The sequence below is a fragment of the Palaemon carinicauda genome, chromosome 32 (assembly GCF_036898095.1).
Source record: "Palaemon carinicauda isolate YSFRI2023 chromosome 32, ASM3689809v2, whole genome shotgun sequence".
Classification (NCBI taxonomy): Eukaryota; Metazoa; Arthropoda; class Malacostraca; order Decapoda; family Palaemonidae; genus Palaemon; species Palaemon carinicauda.
Window position 1 is genome coordinate 80,916,197 of NC_090756.1, and position 24,151 is coordinate 80,940,347.

At 42.2% G+C, this 24,151-nt stretch overlaps 1 protein-coding gene across 1 annotated transcript in view; it reads left to right on the top strand.

Moving 5' to 3' along the window:
• The window catches only part of Smu1 (Smu1 spliceosomal factor), a 189,081-nt gene that overhangs the window by 46,335 nt on the left and 118,595 nt on the right, over positions 1–24,151 (top strand). Inside the window, exons 3-4 of the mRNA XM_068356315.1 lie at positions 4,604–4,704; positions 22,688–22,890. Of these exons, the coding sequence (XP_068212416.1) occupies positions 4,604–4,704; positions 22,688–22,890 (304 nt within the window). The remainder of the gene's footprint in view (positions 1–4,603; positions 4,705–22,687; positions 22,891–24,151) is intronic.

Here is a 24,151-nt window from a genome sequence, read left to right on the forward strand (position 1 = left end):
CTATGTATTATGGAGATACATTTCAGCGACAACTGAAACTAGCTGTAAAATTTTTAAGCAAGGTTAATGGGGAGGGGAGGGGGGGAGCAGGTGGTGTACTCACCACCCGCTCACACTCACAGTAGCTAACAGACGCCACTTTGCATATTGGCTCAGAAGAGAAGAAACGTTGTCTGATCTCCTCTGCTTACTCAGTTTTTCAAACCTATTAAAAATAACAACACTAAAATTTTAAGCTTTTCCATTCTCTAGAGTGTACATTTGAATGGAATGCGGATTTATCCAGGTAGGGGAAGGGCGCCAATGTCTTCATGTCTTCCTTCTAGACAGATCCCCACTCACTTTGTCCTGCTTGCAGAGGGCACACCTGTCTGCAGAAGTCTTCATGACGTGTGCAGGAAGTGGCCTCCCTCCCAGTGGCAGCGATTTGGCAGGTGTACGTAGAAGAAGGCTAAGAGAGATTCTTCCCCGTCGGGTTCATCCTCGTAGTCGTAGATACCTCGCCATATTACTACTGCTTCAATCACGCCACCCTAACTCTTCCCGATCGGTCTCACCTAGCGATCTGTCGGGTAGGAGTGGAGGCGACTTGACGTTAGGACAACCTTCCAGTTTGGAAGTCTCGGTTGCTTCCCTTAGAGAAGCAACTCACACTTCCTATACTTTGGGATCTGTCTGCTGACGATGTTTGTTAGCTGTGGCCCTTCTTTTAGGGCTTCCAGGACCTCCGAGAGATTGGTTGGTAGAGGCTCTCCATTGTAGGCCTAGCCTCCCACTTGAGGAAAAGACGCCCTTCAACTTGTGTTGTGCACTCGTCGTTCCATTTGTGAGACAATCAGCCCACATCAGCAACAGGGGTTGTTTGTCCTTCCCACCTGAAGGAGAGAAGACAATCATCTGAATTGTCTCCTCCAAGAGGTTTATTAAAGCTTGTCAAGGAGTCTTCAGTTCCACTCAGCTCTTCGGAGCTAGCCGATAGGAGTGTTAAACGAATGTTTACAGCTCCCGTCGTTGAGTCCTTAGGACACATCCTACCACTCTTCGCAAGGAGAGACCATAGCCTACCCTTGAACCCAGAGCATCTACTTCATTCATAGTTGCCGCCCATCCAGCAATACCCTCTTCCTTCCAAGGAGGGAAGCGAGGTTAGGCAATATTCTTCTGTTGAGTAGAAATGAAGTATGTCAGAACTCGCCAAATTAGGTCATGTTGGCGAACATAGCGAGAAAGCGAGCAAGCAAGGGCTTCAACCCTCACATACATCTACGCGCCCACAACATCACACGCTACCCCTCTTGCATTCATCATACCACTTTCATCCAACAACAGGTGAGGGAGTTCAGTACTTACCCTATCCTGCGCACACCATTTAGCAAGCCTCATACCTTACTTGTCATTTGATGCTCGCTCGTCCTACCATTAGTACACGCCCATGTGGTGCTCACTTATCCAATACTCGCCTTTTTTGCAAGCTACCAACCGGCGTTCACCCAGTGATCAATTACCCCGCCATCAAGGCTCACCGATAGAATATCCTGGCCAGAGATCACCCATTCTTAAGAAACAGGGAACTTGAATATCCTGGCCAAAGATCACTCATTCTTAAGAAACAGGGAACTACGAAAATGATATCCTTTGCAAAGGATAAATCCTGATTCCAGAATCTGGTACAAGAGCTTATACAACCAGGGTCAGGACCAATACCTAGATGTACTCCAATAATTCTTCAGAAGGCCAATAGATCCTCGATAAGAAATTTATCTCCCTTTGACCCATAGACCGTCTAGATATGAGCAATATCTATGTTCTAAACCTGCCTCCACCGGCCAGGACCTGGACTGGGAGAGACTGGACATTATTCCGATGATCCCTCAGAAATGCAAGAGGCATCAACGATCGGATACTCCCCTGCCGGGAGACTTTATCCATCCAAGAACAAGCAAGGGCTCGAGATCCGCGAGAGAGAGAGATCTTAAAATATTCTTCTTCAGCCAAGGGGTTACTGCACTGTAATTGTTCAGTGGCCACTTTCCTCTTGGCAAGGGTAGAAGAGACTCTTTTAGCTATGGTAAGCAGCTCTTCTTGAAGGACACTTCAAAATCAAACCATTGTTCTCTAGTCTTGGAAAGTGCCATAGTCTCTGTACCATGGTCTTCCACTGTCTTTGGTTATTAGAGTTCTCTTGCTTGAGGGTACACTCAGGCACGCTCTTCAGTTTGGTTTCTCTTCCTCTCGTTTTGTCAAAGTTTTTATTGTTTATATAAGAGATATATATTTTAATGATGTTGCCCTTCTTAAGAATTTAATTGTTCCGACACAGATACAAACCTTCTGCTATTTATAGGGCATTACTTTTGGCAATGCTGAAAACTAGCCAAGACAATTTTAGTGAGGGATAACTATCCCCATCCGCTAAATAGCGGAAGGGGGTGTGGTAGACCGGCTATACCGCTCACTCACACCTGTCGGTTACGTCATCAATATCTCTTGAGGGAGGGTATTGGATACGTCATAGAACTCATGCTTATCTTCGAGTTCCTACGTAAAGACAAGCCACTGGAGTCTCTCACACAAACTTCTGCAGGCCACTATCATTGTGATACCTGTAACTACAGTATTTTGATTTTAGCGAGGGTAGGGTTCCTGCTAATTAGATCAAAAATCAATTAGAGAGAACCAAGGGTCATAACCAAGGACAGTTGGTAGGACTTCCTCCCTCCTTAGAGTAAGTCACCCTATAAATAGCGAAAGGTTTGTATCTGTGTCAGAACAAATAACAAATTTGGAAACAATTTGTATTTTTCCTAGCATAAAAACCTGGAGCTATTTATACAAATTGGCCCGCCACCCTGTACCCCTAGAAGTCCTGCCAGAAAGCAAAAGTGGTTACTAAACCGACAGGTGTGAGTGAGCAGGGGTAGCCGGTCTACCCCACCCCCTTCCGCTAAATAGCGGAGGGGGTTAGCTATCCCTCACTAAAATTGTCTTGGCTAGTTTTCAGCGTTGCCAAAAGTAATACTCTATAAATAGCTCCAGGTTTGTATGTTAGGAAAAATACAAATTATTTCTAAATTTGTTATTTTTATTTTTCCTAATTACAGTATGAAAAACCTGAGTCCTTTCATTATTATTATTATTATTATTATTGTGTACCCTCAAGCAGGAGAACTCTACCCTAAGACAGTGGAAGACCATGGTACAGAGGCTATGGTACTGCCCAAGATTAGAGAACAATGTTTTGATGTAGGAGTTCTTCTAGAAGAGCTGCTTACCATAGTTATAGAGTCTCTTCTACCCCTACGAAGAGGGAAGTAGCCACTGAACAATTACAGTGTGGTAGTTAATTCCTTGATCAAAGACAAATTATTTGGTAATCTTAGTGTTGTCAGGTGTATGAGGACAGAGGAGAATATGGAAAGAAAAGGCCAAAGTATTCAGTGCATGTGTAGGTAAAGTAAAATTGAGAATTAACCAGAGAGAGGGATCCAATGTAGTACTGCGTGGCCAGTCAAAGGACCCAATAACTCCCTAGCGGTAGTCTCTCAACGGGTGGCTGGTGCCTTGGCCAACCTACTACACTTTTCAACTTGGTGCTGAAAGTAAAACCAGACTATTCAGTGTATGTGTAGGTAAAGTAAGATCGAGAATTAACGAGAGAGAGGGATCCAATGTAGTATTGTCTGGCCAGTCAAAGGACCCAATAACTCTTTAGCGGTTGTCTCTCAATGGGTGGCTGGTGCTCTGCCCAACCTACTACACTTTTCACCTTGGTGCTGAAAGTAAAACCAGACTATTCAGTGTATGTGTAGGTAAAGTAAGATCGAGAATTAACCAGAGAGAGGGATCCAATGTAGTATTGTTTGGCCAGTCAAAGGACCCAATAACTCTCTAGCGGTAGTCTCTCAATGGGTGGCTGGTGCCTTGGCCAACCTACTACACTTTTCACCTTGGTGCTGAAGGTAAAAAATGACGATACAGGCGTGTGTCTTCTTAGCACCTACATTCCGCCAACTACTCCACTTACCATGTTCAAAATACTGTGTTAAAAGTTTTGATGGCCATTCCAATCACTGAAGACAAACCCCTGTATAAAAGATGCTAGTTTATATAGTTTGGAAAAGTAAATATTATAGTAATCCTTTGCCATATCATAGTTCACCTATCATTTCCTCAGTACATCGTGGATTTATAGCTATATTATATGTAACTATATTGCAGACTCCTCTACATAAAAATTGCTGAGGGATTACTGTAGAGTGCTTACAAAATTTTATCATGTACTAAACAATGCTATCATCACTATAAAGTTTCAGGCAAGAGACCAATACCCAAGCCTCAGGGCTTGGGTATTGTCCAATAGCTCAGACTAAGGTATCTGCATTCTATATTCTTGTGTATGGTCCATTAGTTATAGGTGTTAAATTCGTGATGGATGACGGCTGGTCTAAATATGTACAGTAGTTTATTACTATGGTACTGTAGTTTTACCTTATCATTGTTTTCAAATATAAATACTGGTGATACACATTGTTTAATACTGAGATGATCTCCATGGTTAGGGAAATGAATCATAAGGCTTTTCAACTTGATTATCTTTCCCTAGGTTGTACTGGAGTTGATTGAATTGAGAGAACTGGGAGCAGCCAAGTCAGTCCTTAGGAATACAGATCCACTTATCATGCTTAAACAGACAGTTCCTGAAAGGTAAGTGTACTGTACAGGCCTAATTTAATCCTGCCTAATTTTACTAATCAAAAGATCACCTGAGGTGTGGCATGTTACTGCTGTCGTCTTTGGTCTTACTGTGACTTATTGTCTCTTGGTCTTGATTTTTTCTCAGCTGTTTCATTTATTATCAGTGTTTACAACTGCTGCCAGTTTCTGTTGACTATTTTGTAATGTTTGTTTTAATGCACTGTATTGATAAACTACTGTGAACCTGACTTATTCAACAGGAATTATGGTTATGTAAGGAACGAGAAGTGAAGTGGTTAGTTGAGAATGAGAGGTTGAGTTGTGAGAATGAGGCATTGCAGAAGGAACTTAAGGAATTGTAGAAAGAGTGGAAGAAGGTGTAGTGATAGGGATAAGAGATAATGAAGAACTAATGGAGAAACGAATGAAAGTTATGATGGGTCAGGTAACTAAAAAAATGTGGTGGGATATCACAAACACAAACCCCACACCCTTAAATCAACAAAACACACACTTTTCAATCAACAAAACACACACTTTTCTCGTGCTCTAACCCTAACTGTACTCCTAGACAAGAATTTTTAAAATTATTTTGTTCCGACACCAAATACAAACTATTTCTCTCTTTATAGGGATTATACTTTCAGCAAAGCTGGAAGACTAGCCATAAAACTTTTAGTGAAGTATGACTACCTACCGCTGGTTTGCAGGGCCTGAGGTAGTGGGTAGTACCAGCTACCCTACTCACACACACCTGTGTTCTATCGTCACTTTTGCTTTTGGCTTGGGGGAGTGAGGACCTTCCGTTCTTTCTCCCCCTTGAAGGTCGCCAAAGTGGCACTGTCTTTTGGCTTTTGAAACGGTTCTCCATTCCCTTTGTTTTGCATGCAGTCTATTTGCTTGTAGGATTCTCCTTGTATCGAGTGTCGGGAGTGACCATCCTCCCAGTGGGTGAGATTGGTAGGAAGTGGAAGAGAAAGTCTAAAAGGGATTCTTGTCCTAGCAGTCTCCCTCGAAGGCGACGAAAACTCGACTACCGTCTCCTTCGTCTTGATGCCTCTACTCTGACTCTGCTTGGCCTTTTCCCCTCCGGGGTCGAATAAGAGCAATTAGCTCTGGGGACAGTGTACCAATAGAGCTCTCGTGACCCCCAGACAACCCTTAGGTGCAGCCATCGTTGCTTTCCTTAGTGAAGCAGCGGCGTCCACCACCAGGGGATTCTTGCTCGTTCTTTCTGGTTTCCCCCGTAAGAAATTTTTTTTCGAGAGTACTGTACTACAATTAAGGATTAATCACTGTTATCCTTTCCGAGAATCTTGAGGTAATGAACCAACAGTTTTCTCATGCCCTTAGCAGCAGCCCTCATTCCTCCTAATGCTGGAGTATGAGAGCAACTGGTGTTCCTCAGGGTTACCAGTCAGGGTGTCTCCCTCGTTCTTCTAAATGCTGGAGTACGAGTGTAACCCAGAAACTGCTGACACGCAAGCAGTTTTCTTTGGTGGTCCTTGAAGTTACCAGATAGGGTTTTTGCCCTTGTTCTTCCTAATGCTGGAGTACAAGGGTGACCCAGAAACTGCTTAAGCAAAAGCAATTTCAATGTCTTAGGCATCTCTCGGTGTTGACGTGCAGCTTGAGCTCAGCTCGTTAACGGGAAGCAGGGAGCAGTGTTTGGAGTTCCATCTCCAGGGGCTGGAAAATTTCCCTTACGAGGGGAAGTTAACCTTTACCAGGTATTGGGCAACTTTCCTTTCCAACAAAGAGTTACTCTCCACCAGCCACTGTCCAGCAATCTTCACACTTGCGGGAAGAATTGTCGACAGCAGCACCAGGGGCTGACTGCCTTTGCCACCTGCGGGAGAGAATGCCTTCCCTCTGTACCCTCAGGGTACAAAACGAGTCTCGTTAGAAGCTAGCTGACCGATTACAGTCCTCGTCTTCCATCGAAGAGTCTCATAGGCTTTACCTCTTAAGGGTTATTGCCGACATCACACCCTTGGGCACAACAAACTCTTAGAGCTTTATGAGGCTAGATGCTTCTAGATCTGTACCTCATAGGTTGTAACCTCTTGCAAGGGAGAACTCCTCGTAGGTTATATCTCTTCAGTGTTATTTCCTATATCATACCTCTTCGAAGTACAACAAATCTCTTGGAGCTTTATGAGGCCAGTCCCCTGGGAACTTGCTCTTCATGGTTTCAAACTCGTAAGAGGGAGAAATTTCTGTTCATTGATAAGAGAATGTGCTAGTGCACTTTACCTCTCACCCAGTGAGGTTAGCGGGCGAGGAGCTACCATTTACTAGAACTATCTCTCATCACAATGAACAGTTGAGGGAGTTCAGTGCCTAACTACAGCTACTTGCTGCATCCCCCTCCCACCACAATATACAGTTGAGGGAGTTTAGTGCACACTTATATCTATTCACCTAACCCAACACCAGCCAACAGTAGAGGGTGTTCAGCGTACCTGCCATCCTATGCGCTTGATTCCTCATTCGCCAAATTCAGAAATTGTTGTATAGCTCACAGGTACAGTGAGGATAGAACAAATCTCTTTATGCAATACTGTGCATCTTATTTTAACGTTATCTTCTCACTATGAGTAAGCCGTAGCTATACAAGCTTCAGCTCGCTATATAGCTATTCAAAAGAGAGATACTGCATACAAAGACATTTAAGCTTCCATCTGTGCAACTGCCTTGTCAGCACTCAGTAACGTTTGTCGGCACTCACTAACGTTCACCTAATTACTACTACTACTAACAAAGTACCGTGTCGTGGACGTTGGCAGTCAATCGCCTCCACCTCTTCCTTTCTCTAACCATTTGTGTCACTTGATTTGGTGTACAATTACCCGCCAAGCTAATACCATCATAATGGATGACATGAGATACTTTGGTTGCTCATGTGCGCTCGCCCATATGCCACCAGACCTCGCCAAGAATGTAGAAACCTAGAATTGTACGAGTCTGGTAGGCAAAACCCTCAGGGCTTATTGCTACAATTGGGGATGCCTGCCGACTGCTTGAAGCTGCCGTAGGCCACCATTAACGAGTCTCTTAAGACAAACAGTACTGTAGTCCTACCTAGTTATTGCCACATATACGAATGCTTTTAGACCCCTTATGGCTGCCGCATCCCACCATGGTGCGGAAACGTGTCTCAGGAAACATAATCCTTGAGTTTTATTATCTAGGACTTCTCTCTAAGGGTTAGAGAACTCATTGGAGGCAACTCAGGTGAGCAAGTCCCTACCATTATTATTATTAATATTACTTGCTAAGCTCCAACCCTAGTTGGAAAAGCAGGATGCTATAAGCCCAAGGGACCCAACAGGGAAAATAGCCCAGTGAGGAAAGGAAACAAGGAAAAATAAAATCTTTCAAGAACAGTAACAACATTAAAATAAATATTTCCTATACATACTATAAAAACTTTACCTAAACAAGAAGCAGAGAAGTTGGATAGAATAGTGTGCCCGAGTGTACCTTCAAGCAAGAGAAATCTAACCCAAGACAGTGAAATACCATGGTATAGAGGCTATGCCACTATCCAATACTAGAGAACAATGGTTTGATTTTGGAGTGTCCTTCTCCTAGAAGAGCTGCTTACCATAGCTAAAGAGTCTCTTCTACCCTTACCAAAAGGAAAGTAGCCACTGAACAATTACAGTGCAGTAGTTAACCCCTTGGGTGAAGAAGAATTGTTTGGTACTCTCAGTGTTGTTAGGTGTATGAGGACAGAGGAGAGTCTGTAAAGAATATGCCAGACTATTCAGTGTATGTGTAGGCAAAGGGAAAGTGAAATGTTACCAGGGAGAAGGATCCAATGTAGTACTGTCTGGCCAGTCAAAGGACCCATAACTCTCTAGCGGTAGTATCTCAACAGGTGGCTGGTGCCCTGGCCAACCTACTACCAATAGAGATCTGATCGCTTCACTAGCTATATATGTGCACAAACATTTTTATGTTCACAGTGCTATAGTTAGTCAACAATCATTTCCTTTTGAGCAATGATGATGTTCGGCACACAGTGTTCCACAAGCTACTCCAGGGGTTACCTTAGGGGTGCACACAACATGGAAATGTGTTCATCATACTCAGGCTCATGTACGAACATTTACCCTAAACGGGGAAGTTACGAATTGACACACCCACATGCAGGTAAGCAAGCTAATATTTGCGACAAATGTTGTCCACTTTGCCAGCTGCATACGTTATCCGCGCCTCCGAATGCACACTTGTGAAGAGTAGTAACGGCTCCTTCCTTGACATAGGTAGTCTGTCCCCGAGGGGATTCCTTCACCCCCATCATATGGAATACCTGTCATCAGGGAGAAGGAGGTTTTGGCAAACATTTACTGTTGTGTTCTAATTGAGTATCAGGCACAAAGAACCATTAGGTCACAACTGGATCTTTGTTCTGCCGTGCGGGGTATTGGTGCCGCAAGATTAGAGGAAACTCCGTATTTATAGGAATTTTTTTCGGTCTGGCCTACTAGTCTGTAACCAGACGTATGCATACAACTACCTGACTGACAAAAGTGATGGAAGGTAAGTCTTAATCTCTACCTTCAGAAGTAGTTGCTTGTGACCGATCGTTGGCTACTGAAAGTTAGCTTGACAGCAAGCAACTAGAGAGGTTCACTGGAATGTCCTTATCTGCTAGAGATAACTGAACTACTCTGGTATTTACCGGTCTATGAGCAGATATGCACGACCAACTCCCATTCCAACATAGGAAGCTGGTTGACAAGATTCAGCATCCCTTTGCAACCGATTGCATGATTTCAGGTATCCCCACTAATGAATGGTTTGTCGAGAGTCTGTAGTTAAGGATTAACCATGGTTATCCTTTCCAAGAATCTGGTGGTAATGCACCAACAGCTTTTAGTGCCCTTAGTGGCAGCACCTTGTTCTTCATAATACTGGAGTATAAGGATATCCGGTGCTCCTCGGAGTTACCAGTCAGGGTTTCTCCCTCATTGTTCAGACAGCCTCAGCAATGTTTTCAACTGTACCAAAAGGCTAAAATCACTATTGGATCTTTACTCAGACAGCCTCTATAACATTTATTATTATTATTATTATTATTATTATTATTACTAGCTAAGCTACAACCCTAGTTGGAAAAGCAAGATGATATAAGCCCAAGCGCTCCAATAGGGAAAAATAGCACAGTGAGGAAAGGAAATAAGGAAATAAATAAACGACATACAGTAAGAAGTAATGAACAATTAGAATAAGATATTTCAAAAACATAAACAACCTTAAAACAGATATTTGATATATAAACTATATAAGGACTTCTGTAAGCCTGTTCAACGTAAAAACATTTGCTGCTAGTTTAATCTTTTGAAGATCTACTGATTCAACTACCCGATGAGGAAGATCATTCCACAACGTGGTCACAGCTGGAATAAAACTTCTCGAGTACTGTGTAGTATTGAGCCTCATGATGGAGAAGGCCTGGCTATTAGAATTTACAATGTTTCCAGAAAGATGAAATCACTTTCTATCCCACCACTTGCACTTACTACACAGTTTCTACAATGTTTACAATGCTTCCAAAGACGAAAATCATGAGCTATAACACCATGTGTGCTCATTGTAGAGCCTCTGCAATGTTTACAACTCTTCCAGCAGCCTCTGCAACGTTTACAACTCTTCCAGAAGGTTAACATCACTGGCTACACCACCATATGCACTTACTGCACAACTTCTACAACATTTAAAAGACTTCCAGCAGGCTCAAAACATTGGCAGTTCTTACTTCAGAGAGCCTTTCCAATTTTTATAACGCTTCCAGAAGGCAAAATCATTGGCTGCAACACCACATGCACTCACTGCACAGCCTCTATAATGTTTAAAACCCTTCCAGTAGGCTCAAATTACTTCCAGATCTTTGCCCAGATAGCCTTTATAATGTTTACAAAACTTACAGTAGGCTAAAATCACAGGCACCCCTTTTTTTAGACATTTTCAACAATGTTTACGATGCATCCAGAAGACTAAAATTACTGGATACAACACCACTTGTACTCAATGCACCACTTCTACCGCATTTATAATACTTCCACAAGGTTCAAATGATTCGCAGTTCTTTCCTCAGACAGCATCTACAATTTTTATAATGCTTCCAGAAGGCTAAAATCATTGGCTACGCCACCACTTGTACTCACTGCACATCTACAACATTTAAGAGGCTTCCAGAAGGCTAAAATTATTGTCTACACCACCACTTGTACTCACTGCACACCTACAACATTTAAGAGGCTTCCAGAAGGCTAAAATTATTGTCTACACCACCACTGGTACTCACTGCACATCTACAACATTTAAGAGGCTTCCAGAAGGCTAAAATCATTGTCTACAACACCACCACTTGTACTCACTGCACATCTACAACATTTAAGAGGCTTCCAGAAGGCTAAAATTATTGTCTACACCACCACTTGTAATCACTGCACACCTACAACATTTAAGAAGCTTCCAGAAGGCTAAAATTATTGTCTACGCCACCACTTGTACTCACTGCACACCTACATCATTCAAGAGGCTTCCAGAAGGCTAAAATCATTGGCTACGCCACCACTTGTGCTCACTGCACATCTACAAAATTTAAGAGGCTTCCACAAGGCTAAAATCATTGTCTACACCACCACTTGTACTCACTGCACATCTACAACATTTAAGAGGCTTCCAGAAGGCTAAAATCATTGTCTACACCACCACTTGTACTCACTGCACATCTACAACATTTAAGAGGCTTCCAGAAGGCTAAAATCATTGTCTACACCACCACTTGTACTCACTGCACATCTACAACATTTAAGAGGCTTCCAGGAGGCTAAAATCATTGTCTACACCACCACTTGTACTCACTGCACACCTACAACATTTAAGAGGCTTCCAGGAGGCTAAAATCATTGTCTACACCACCACTTGTACTCACTGCACATCTACAACATTTAAGAGGCTTCCAGGAGGCTAAAATTATTGTCTACACCACCACTTGTACTCACTGCACATCTACAACATTTAAGAGGCTTCCAGAAGGCTAAAATCATTGGCTACACCACCACTTGTACTCACTGCACATCTACAACATTCAAGAGGCTTCCAGAAGGCTAAAATCATTGTCTACACCACCACTTGTACTCACTGCACATCTACAACATTCAAGAGGCTTCCAGAAGGCTAAAATCATTGTCTACACCACCACTTGTACTCACTGCACATCTACAACATTCAAGAGGCTTCCAGAAGGCTAAAATTATTGTCTACACCACCACTAGTACTCACTGCACGTTGAACTCACTGTTCAACGTAAAAACATTTGCTGCGAGTTTAATCTTTTGAAGATCTACTGATTCAACTACCCGATGAGGAAGATCATTCCACAACGTGGTCACAGCTGGAATAAAACTTCTCGAGTACTGTGTAGTATTGAGCCTCATGATGGAGAAGGCCTGGCTATTAGAATTTACAATGTTTCCAGAAAGATGAAATCACTTTCTATCCCACCACTTGCACTTACTACACAGTTTCTACAATGTTTACAATGCTTCCAAAGACGAAAATCATGAGCTATAACACCATGTGTGCTCATTGTAGAGCCTCTGCAATGTTTACAACTCTTCCAGCAGCCTCTGCAACGTTTACAACTCTTCCAGAAGGTTAACATCACTGGCTACACCACCATATGCACTTACTGCACAACTTCTACAACATTTAAAAGACTTCCAGCAGGCTCAAAACATTGGCAGTTCTTACTTCAGAGAGCCTTTCCAATTTTTATAACGCTTCCAGAAGGCAAAATCATTGGCTGCAACACCACATGCACTCACTGCACAGCCTCTATAATGTTTAAAACCCTTCCAGTAGGCTCAAATTACTTCCAGATCTTTGCCCAGATAGCCTTTATAATGTTTACAAAACTTACAGTAGGCTAAAATCACAGGCACCCCTTTTTTTAGACATTTTCAACAATGTTTACGATGCATCCAGAAGACTAAAATTACTGGATACAACACCACTTGTACTCAATGCACCACTTCTACCGCATTTATAATACTTCCACAAGGTTCAAATGATTCGCAGTTCTTTCCTCAGACAGCATCTACAATTTTTATAATGCTTCCAGAAGGCTAAAATCATTGGCTACGCCACCACCTGTACTCACTGCACATCTACAACATTTAAGAGGCTTCCAGAAGGCTAAAATTATTGTCTACACCACCACTTGTACTCACTGCACACCTACAACATTTAAGAGGCTTCCAGAAGGCTAAAATTATTGTCTACACCACCACTGGTACTCACTGCACATCTACAACATTTAAGAGGCTTCCAGAAGGCTAAAATCATTGTCTACAACACCACCACTTGTACTCACTGCACATCTACAACATTTAAGAGGCTTCCAGAAGGCTAAAATTATTGTCTACACCACCACTTGTAATCACTGCACACCTACAACATTTAAGAAGCTTCCAGAAGGCTAAAATTATTGTCTACGCCACCACTTGTACTCACTGCACACCTACATCATTCAAGAGGCTTCCAGAAGGCTAAAATCATTGGCTACGCCACCACTTGTGCTCACTGCACATCTACAAAATTTAAGAGGCTTCCAGAAGGCTAAAATCATTGTCTACACCACCACTTGTACTCACTGCACATCTACAACATTTAAGAGGCTTCCAGAAGGCTAAAATCATTGTCTACACCACCACTTGTACTCACTGCACATCTACAACATTTAAGAGGCTTCCAGAAGGCTAAAATCATTGTCTACACCACCACTTGTACTCACTGCACATCTACAACATTTAAGAGGCTTCCAGGAGGCTAAAATCATTGTCTACACCGCCACTTGTACTCACTGCACATCTACAACATTTAAGAGGCTTCCAGGAGGCTAAAATCATTGTCTACACCACCACTTGTACTCACTGCACATCTACAACATTTAAGAGGCTTCCAGGAGGCTAAAATTATTGTCTACACCACCACTTGTACTCACTGCACATCTACAACATTTAAGAGGCTTCCAGAAGGCTAAAATCATTGGCTACACCACCACTTGTACTCACTGCACATCTACAACATTCAAGAGGCTTCCAGAAGGCTAAAATCATTGTCTACACCACCACTTGTACTCACTGCACATCTACAACATTCAAGAGGCTTCCAGAAGGCTAAAATCATTGTCTACACCACCACTTGTACTCACTGCACATCTACAACATTCAAGAGGCTTCCAGAAGGCTAAAATTATTGTCTACACCACCACTAGTACTCACTGCACGTTGAACTCACTGTTCAACGTAAAAACATTTGCTGCGAGTTTAATCTTTTGAAGATCTACTGATTCAACTACCCGATGAGGAAGATCATTCCACAACGTGATCACAGCTGGAATAAAACTTCTCGAGTACTGTGTAGTATTGAGCCTCATGATGGAGAAGGCCTGGCTATTAGAATTTACAATGTTTCCAGAAAGATGAAATCACTTTCTATCCCACCACTTGCACTTACTACACAGTTTCTACAATGTTTACAATGCTTCCAAAGACGAAAATCATGAGCTATAACACCATGTGTGCTCATTGTAGAGCCTCTGCAATGTTTACAACTCTTCCAGCAGCCTCTGCAACGTTTACAACTCTTCCAGAAGGTTAACATCACTGGCTACACCACCATATGCACTTACTGCACAACTTCTACAACATTTAAAAGACTTCCAGCAGGCTCAAAACATTGGCAGTTCTTACTTCAGAGAGCCTTTCCAATTTTTATAACGCTTCCAGAAGGCAAAATCATTGGCTGCAACACCACATGCACTCACTGCACAGCCTCTATAATGTTTAAAACCCTTCCAGTAGGCTCAAATTACTTCCAGATCTTTGCCCAGATAGCCTTTATAATGTTTACAAAACTTACAGTAGGCTAAAATCACAGGCACCCCTTTTTTTAGACATTTTCAACAATGTTTACGATGCATCCAGAAGACTAAAATTACTGGATACAACACCACTTGTACTCAATGCACCACTTCTACCGCATTTATAATACTTCCACAAGGTTCAAATGATTCGCAGTTCTTTCCTCAGACAGCATCTACAATTTTTATAATGCTTCCAGAAGGCTAAAATCATTGGCTACGCCACCACCTGTACTCACTGCACATCTACAACATTTAAGAGGCTTCCAGAAGGCTAAAATTATTGTCTACACCACCACTTGTACTCACTGCACACCTACAACATTTAAGAGGCTTCCAGAAGGCTAAAATCATTGTCTACACCACCACTGGTACTCACTGCACATCTACAACATTTAAGAGGCTTCCAGAAGGCTAAAATTATTGTCTACACCACCACTTGTACTCACTGCACACCTACAACATTTAAGAAGCTTCCAGAAGGCTAAAATTATTGTCTACGCCACCACTTGTACTCACTGCACACCTACAACATTCAAGAGGCTTCCAGAAGGCTAAAATCATTGGCTACGCCACCACTTGTACTCACTGCACACCTACAACATTCAAGAGGCTTCCAGAAGGCTAAAATTATTGTCTACACCACCACTTGTACTCACTGCACATCTACAACATTTAAGAGGCTTCCAGAAGGCTAAAATCATTGTCTACACCACCACTTGTACTCACTGCACATCTACAACATTTAAGAGGCTTCCAGAAGGCTAAAATCATTGTCTACACCACCACTTGTACTCATTGCACATCTACAACATTTAAGAGGCTTCCAGAAGGCTAAAATCATTGTCTACACCACCACTTGTACTCATTGCACATCTACAACATTTAAGAGGCTTCCAGAAGGCTAAAATCATTGTCTACACCACCACTTGTACTCACTGCACACCTACAACATTTAAGAGGCTTCCAGGAGGCTAAAATCATTGTCTACACCACCACTTGTACTCACTGCACATCTACAACATTTAAGAGGCTTCCAGAAGGCTAAAATTATTGTCTACACCACCACTTGTACTCACTGCACATCTACAACATTTAAGAGGCTTCCAGAAGGCTAAAATCATTGGCTACACCACCACTTGTACTCACTGCACATCTACAACATTCAAGAGGCTCCCAGAAGGCTAAAATCATTGTCTACACCACCACTTGTACTCACTGCACATCTACAACATTCAAGAGGCTTCCAGAAGGCTAAAATCATTGTCTACACCACCACTTGTACTCACTGCACATCTACAACATTCAAGAGGCTTCCAGAAGGCTAAAATTATTGTCTACACCACCACTAGTACTCACTGCACATCTACAACATTTAAGAGGCTTCCAGAAGGCTAAAATTATTGTCTACACCACCACTTGTACTCACTGCACATCTACAACATTCAAGAGGCTTCCAGAAGGCTAAAATTATTGTCTACACCACCACTTGTACTCAGTGCCCACTTGTACTCACTGCACATCTACAACATTTAAGAGGCTTCCAGAAGGCTAAAATGACTGGCTACACCACTAATTTCAATTGCTGCTCAGCTTCTACAACTTTTAGAAAGCTTCCAGAAGGCTAAAATCATTGGCTGCACCACTACATGCACATAGTGCAAAACCTATCCAACGTTTACAACACTTCCAGAAGGCTAAAATCACTTTCAGACCTTTGTTCAAACAGCCTCTATAACATTTAAGCTATCAGAAGGCTAAAATCATTAACTATAACAGAATATGCATGTACTGCACAGCCTCTACAACATTTACAGAGCTCCCAGAAGGCTCAAATCACTGGCAGATAATTCTTCAAACTGCATTTACAATGTTTATAACACTTACAGAAGGCTGAAATCCCTTCACTCATTGTAGTTACCAGTCAGAGTTTTCGCCTTCATTCCACCTAATTCTGGAGTACAAGGGTGACGCAGAAACTACTTGATCAAAAGCATTTTCAACATCGACCTAATGCTGGAGTATGAGGGAGACCCAGAAACGGCTTGAACGGAACCTGTTTTCTCCCTTGTTCCTCCTAATGCTGGAGTATGAGGATGACCCAGAAACTGCTTGAATGAAATCTCCCTTCTGAGAGGCTTCATGAAGTGGTAGATTCATTTGGCTGCATGGTTTTGTGGCAGAAGTAGCATTGTACCAAACCTATCCCATAAAAGCCTTTGCTACTGGTACTTGGTCTCATGCAGGTCCTGTCAGGACTTGGGCACCCACCCTCATCCCTCTCATGCATAGAAACGCTTTGGTGACACCTCTTTGGTAATTGAAAGCTGCAAAGAAAAGGGGGGAGAGGAAACTTCTGATTGTTCTGGCTCAGCCGAGCGGCAAGAACCTTCTTCTCACATACAGGTCATGAGAGGAAACGTAGATCGTGGTTCTCCTCATCATTTGCCTTTTCCATGAGACTATTCCCCACTCATAAACACTCAACGACCATGATCACCTCACGTACGAGGCCCCCCCCCCAACTCCAAACTCATGGAGCCCTCCTCTCACCAGGATTATTCCCTCCCGACCTGCACTCACTCGGTCATACACGTCAAGTGCTCAGACTTCTACTGCTTGGACACTTTGCATCAGGTTATCTGGCCAAAAAACTCCCCCACATTCAGGTATCAAGTGATAGGACCTTTCACGCTTCTACATCCCGATACCAGGATTCGATCTTAGCAAAGGATTCTCCACGGAATGGGACCAATGACTCTCAAGTGCCCTTCTGTGTAAGAGGATCGTGTCCCTTGACAGGATCTTCCTACATGCATGACAAGGACCAGTAACAGACGATACCTAGGCTCCACTCTTAATGCTTATCAAATAACAGAGTTTGACATATCATTGTGACTCTTGCAACCACGGATGTGTAACCCTGGGACGTGTCCTATGGCTGGCTGATCTATGTCATGTTTTCCTTCCTACTGTGCTTTATTAGGTGTACAAGTACTTCAAAAGGAAGAATGAACTTATTGCAGCTTATGTCAAGTCCCTCTTCATTTAATGAGTGGAGTCTCGGAAGATCACTAACCCCTCTGCACCCGATTCAGGTCTGTTACTGTTGAAGGTAGAGAATCCTTAGACAATCTTTCTTCGTCAAGGTCCTCGCCCTCATCAGGGAGCTCAACAATCTTGGGGAAGCTTCCACAGAGCCAATCAGAACAGGATGACAGTTATGATTATTACTATTATTATTATTATTATTATTATTTTTATTATCATCATCATCATTACTTGCGAAGCTACAACCCTAGTTGGAAAAGCAGGATACTATAAGCAACAAGGAAAATAGCCCAGTGAGGAAAGGAAATAATGAAAAAAAAGCTACAAGGCAAGTAATTAATAATTAAAATGAAATATTTTAAGAACAGTAACAACACCAAAACAAATCTTTCATACATAAACCATAAAAACCTAAAAAACACAAAATGAAGAGAAATAAGATAGAATAGTTTGCCTGAGTATACCCTGAAGCAAGAGAACTCTACCCCAAGACAGTGGAAGACTATGGTACAGAGGCTATGGCACTACCAAGACCAAAGAACTATGGTTTGGTTTTGGAGCGTCCTCCTTGAAGAGATGCTTATGATAGCTAAAGAGTCTCCTCTCCATCCATCCATATACCAAGGCACTTCCCCCAATTTTGGGGGGTAGCCGACACCAACAATGAAACAAAACAAAAAGGGGACCTCTACTCTCTATGTTCCTTCAGCTTAATCAGGGACCCAACCGAGTTCAGCTGGTACTGCTAGGGTGCCACAGCCCAACCTCCCACATTTCCACCACAGATGAAGCTTCATAATGCTGACTCCCCTACTGCTGCTACCTCCGCGGTCATCTAAGGCACCGGAGGAAGCAGCAGGGCCTACTGGAACTGCGTCCCAATCGCTCTACCCTTATCAAAAGGAAAGTAGCCACTGAACAATTACATTGTAGTAGTTAAGCCCTTAAGAAGGGAAGAATTGTTGGTAATCTCAATGCTGTCAGGTGTATGAGGACAGAGGAAAATATGTGAAGAATAGGCCAGACTTTTTGGTGTATGTGCAGGCAAAGGGAAAGTAAGCCGTTACCAGAGAGAAGAATCCAATGTACAGTAATAACTCAGGATACAAAATTAATTCGTTCTAGAGTGGCATTCGTAATGATGTTTTCGTATAAAGAGAGGCATTTTACATGTAACATGATCTTTTAATTTTTGGCGAATTTCGTTTCGTATCTAGAGTACTTTTTAGAATATGAGGCGAAAAAATCTTTTTATGTTGTTTTATAAAATGAGTTTTCCGTAAACAGAAACTTTCATATCTAGAGGTTTCACTGTAGTACTGTTTGGCCAGTCAAAGGACCCAATAATTCTCTTGTGGTAATATCTCAATGGGTGGTTGATCTTCGTTCCGGCACTCAGCAAGGGTTGTGCCTCAGTCTTGAACTATCGATGTCAGTTCTTGTTTGAGGCACAGTTTAGAAAGAGTGCATTCTATAATCGCTCATCCTTTAAATTCTCCAATCCAGTCACTCAAACAAGATCTTGCCTCCTCCACTTTGACAGCACAGCTTCCACATTCTGTCCGAAGCAGCACCATCGCCTCTTCCAGTAGATCTTGTTGTTCGAAGGACAACAGGGACCAATACAGAGATTCCAGTATGAAGATACCATGTTCTCAGTCTTTAAGTCTGCTGCAATGGAAGCTGCTTTCATGGCAAGCCTCCAAGTGACGACATAGGTAGACGACTGGTCGGATGCGGTCACGTGTTATGCTGTCTTGAAATTTAAAGAAGAAATACATGGATCTCATCCTCTCTGGCACAAAGGCAGTAGCCTTCTGTTTCACCTGCCTGGTGGTAAAGGGAGCAGGACTTTTCCCTAGGAATGCACCAGTGCTGGAGTAAATGGCTCCTTCCTCACAAAAGAACGCTGAGGTCGCTATCAAGAAGTGAAATGAGGAGAGTCTGGCCAGACACCCTAATCTACCAAGCGGTGACTTGCAGCAGCCCAGACCCTTCAAAATCAACCTCTCCAATGCTATTTTCAAGTCAACCAGCAAAGTCTGAGAAAGCGGCCAGGAGGAGAGGTAGAGGTAGGATGTGAGGGAAGGGACGTTGAGGTTTGCGATTACCTCCTGCAGCTGCCACAAGTTTAGGGATGCTTATTGAGCTATTGGGCAATGTGGCAGCAATATGGAGCAGAAAGTTGGATGGTAAAAGTCCATGGAGAGGGAGTCCCCCTTCTTTTCATCAGCTCTCTCTCCCTCCCTTCACTCATCCTCTAATGATGCTCCTGGCATATGCTCTGAAATTGCCGAAGGCTCAGCCACTTGCGTCATAAATGTTGTCAATGACGGACGAGAACGTGCTAGAAATATTTCAAGTCCAAAATGATTCTCCTGGTTTCTATAATCGGCTGTTCCTTGTGGAGATGTTGACCAAGGTATGGAGACGAGTCATCGACCTCTATCCGCTAAAGAAATAATTTTACAAACTGCTTTCAGGATGAAGACAGAGAGCACGTTTCTTGCAACCCCTAGGATAGGATGCATGTTTTTGAATACTGATCCACCAGTCCTTCATGGATGGTAACTATCAAACACCTCCTAGTGAAAGTCTTTTTGCTAGGCACTGAAGAGATGTCTTGATATCTGTAAAGATCTTCTGCAGCTTTCTGCAATGGAAAATGGGCCATTTTATGCATTGGTGTCGTAGACTATATACTTCTCCAGTTAGAGCTTCTCTACAATTAATAGCAAATTTCTTTTTCCTTCTGCAAGAGAAGCTCCTCTCATTCTCCTTGATGAAAGGCTATCACTCAGATTTGAGCCATTTCTTTATGCTTTAAGGATTTAATGTCCCCTCTTTATGAGAGTTGTCAATACTCAAGAGGAGTTTTGAGTAGTCGTGCCCTCTTAGAGAAGTCGGACCTCCGTTTTGGGAAGTCACTAGAATTTTCAGCTCTCCCAAGCGGCCACAGTACGATCCCCTGAGGAGAGCATTGGCTTGAGATCTGACAATCATCACTGTCCTTCTTTTAATCTCGGCGATGAAATTAACCGAGTTGTATGGCCTCTCGTATGTCATGAGTCATCCCAAGGAATGGAAGAAAGTCTCCTTTACATTTGTTCTGAAGTTTATGGTCAAAACCCAGAACCCTGCTGTTCACTACCTCAGGTTTGAGTCCTTCTCCATCTCCTTCCTTAAGTTGTGACAAGCATTCAGGATGATATATGCTACGATCCTAATTTAAGCAAACTTGGCACTTCAGACCAGGCCACCAGAGGAGGTTCTTCATATGTAAAAGGTTAAGAAGCTGATATGTAAGAATGGAGTCTCTGTCTGGCTTCACAAGACTATCTAGCATGTTTACATCGCTTCCTGAGACTTTACAGTTGAAAAGTCTAGAGTGCTGGCTCACGAAGTCAAGAGTATCGGTTCCAGCATAGCCTTCTAATCCCTGGATACTTTCATCCTGGGACCAGGATAGCTGTTCAGCATTCATACTATCATTTTTCCAAACCAGATGCTAGATACAGGTAAGCTATGCAACTGAGTAACTTTTTATTACAATTTGGTTTGTATGGAAGTATCTCCCTGCTCCTCCCATTCAGTGGGGAGGATGGATGGAATCTTTGGACTTATGCCCATACAGAAGGTCCTCTGGTTATGAGTGAGATCCATTCTGATTTATATACTCAACATACTGTATACTGTATATAGTTGCACACACAAATTCCGGGCACACCTCACATAATTTGCGGCACGCACTAATTTTAGCTAGATCTCTATTAAGATTCAGCAAGCCCAGATCTTCATTCAGGAGATGGAATTGAAGCAGACTGAGTAGCATCATCTGCATATATAATGAGCTTGTTTCGTAGGCCAGTCCACATGTCATGTGTATATAGTATGAAAAGTAATAGGCCAAGAACACTACCCTGAGGAACACCAGATATTACATTCCTATACTCATTATGGTGCTCATCAACAACTCTTTGCAATCTATTACAAATAAATTCATTAATGATGCTAATAAAAGACCCAACTATTGTACTCCCAATTGTTTGATTATGAAAACTAGGGGCTCATGATTAACATGGTTAAATGCAGCACTAATATCAAGGCTGATCATACGAACTTCCTGACCACAATCAAGGCATTTACAAACCTTCAGCATACCTATTTAGATGTTTTGCCAAAAGACATTCCAAAACTTTAGAAAATGCCTGTATCCTGTACCTACATTTATGCATTACTTGTAGACAATGAATACAATAATACATAAAACAATTCCGTACTTTTATTCCTATGGTCGGCCTTCCTACTGCCATGAGAAGTCTCCCTTACATTTTCCAAACATAATGCACAGCAAAAATGAAGGCACAAAAATATCCAAGAAAGAGCAACACCAAAATTCTGAATGCGTATCGTAAAGAAAGATGGTAAACTAATGCTTAAGTGATGTCTATTGCACCACTCTGCGGCCCAAGTTCCTCTCTTAGTTGACAAGTAGTTTGTCTTTTCAACGAACCAAACGTAACTTGAAATTGAGTCACAAGGATTTTGTTGAAAGGATCGCACCTGAAGGAAGACTGCTGATATTGAATATCTAGGAAACCAGCATGTCTGCACATATGACATCCCTCACAGGCAGGTATACAAAAACATCCTGAAAGAGAAAGCAGAGCGATTAAAATCAGCAAAGTTATGAGGCGCAAAGTACGTTAGTACTGCTCAACAGCTGAAGTCAAGGTGCCTACTCAGTGGACTGTCAGTAGGTGGGGCTTACCCAGCACCCAGCAGTAACTAGCCTCACCTCGTAATAAATTCTATCAGTCAATTTCAACTTCCCTTAATTATACTCGTATTAATGGACTGAGGTTTGGATAGATGTAGGAACAAATTCTTTTTAATCATAAGTTCTCATATTAAGACTTGAACATTCTTAGCAAGTCGGAAGCCATATTTTCTGTAAGGTATTAAAATACATTATGATTTTTTTTTTTTTTTCAGGTATGTACATTTAGAAAATCTAATTGCACGCTCCTACTTCGATCCCCGAGAGGCCTACCCAGAAGGTGTAACTAAAGAAAGGAGAAGGGCTGCAATAGCTGCTGCTTTGGCTGGAGAGGTATCGGTGGTCCCACCTTCACGTCTCTTAGCGTTGCTCGGACAGGCATTGAAGTGGCAGCAACATCAGGGACTGCTCCCTCCCGGTATGTATTTTTACTAACACCCCACTTGCCACCAATTCCTTCGTTCATCCTGCAGAAAAGGGTAATTCTGAGATTGTACTGTTCAACTTGCTGCCTCTTTGCATATGCAACTGTATTGCTAAGCACTAAGACTCTTTTGTTCTTACATGAATACAAATTGTTCTCATTTAATAGGAAAATTAATTTAGCAAAGCTGGAACAGGTGCTTAAACTTGTAACGAGCTAAACATATTTGCCTGTCAGGTGGTGTACGCCTGTACCACAGGTGTGGCAACATTCACTTTGTTTTCAGCCACCGGACAGTATCATTATTATTATTATTATTATTATTATTATTATTATTATTATTATTATTATTATTATTAAATGCTAAGCTACAACCCTAGTTGGAAAAACAGGATGCTATAAGCCTAGGGGCCCCAACAGGGAAAATAGCCCAGTGAGGAAAGGAAACAAAGAAATATAAAATATTTTAAGAACAGTAAAAACATTGAAATAAATATTTCCTATATAAGCTATAAAATCTTTAACAAAATAAAAGGAAGAGAAACTAGATAGAACAGTGTGCCCGAGTGTACCTTCAAGCAAAAGAACTCTAACCCAAGACAGTGGAAGAGCATGGTAGAGAGGCTATGGCACTACCCAAGACTAGAGAACAATGGTTTGATTTTGGAGTGACCTCCTAGAAGAGCTGCTTACCATAGCTAAAGAGCCTCTTCTACCCTTACCAAGAGGAAAGTGGCCACTGAACAATTACAGATTGGGAGAAGAAGAATTGTTTGGAAATCTCAGTGTTGTCAGGTGTATTAGGACAGAGGAGAATCTATAAAGAATAGGCCAGACTATTCGGTGTCTGTCTAGGCAAAGGGAAAGACCCATAGCCAGAAAAAAAGATCCAATGTAGTACTGTCTGGCCAGTCAAAGGACCCCATAACTCTCTAGTGGTAGTATCTCAACGGGCGTCTGGTGCTCTGTCTAACCTACTGCTTCTCAGCATCCTCATTTGAGTATTTTAATCTTCCTTTCTTTCAGATTGATTAAATGTCTTGGCAGATAGTCGAGTCTGAGGGATATTATTGGACTCGTTAAAATACTGCTTCCGTCAGCAGGACAACCAAGAGATCTCGCACAATGGAAGTCTTTGTGAAGTGTGTTTAAATGCTTCCATAGACAGTCATTGTACCTTTGCTATAAGGAGTTGTCTTACTGGAATCTTTAATCAGGAGACACTTCAATGCAACATTAAATTAGGACACTAGGA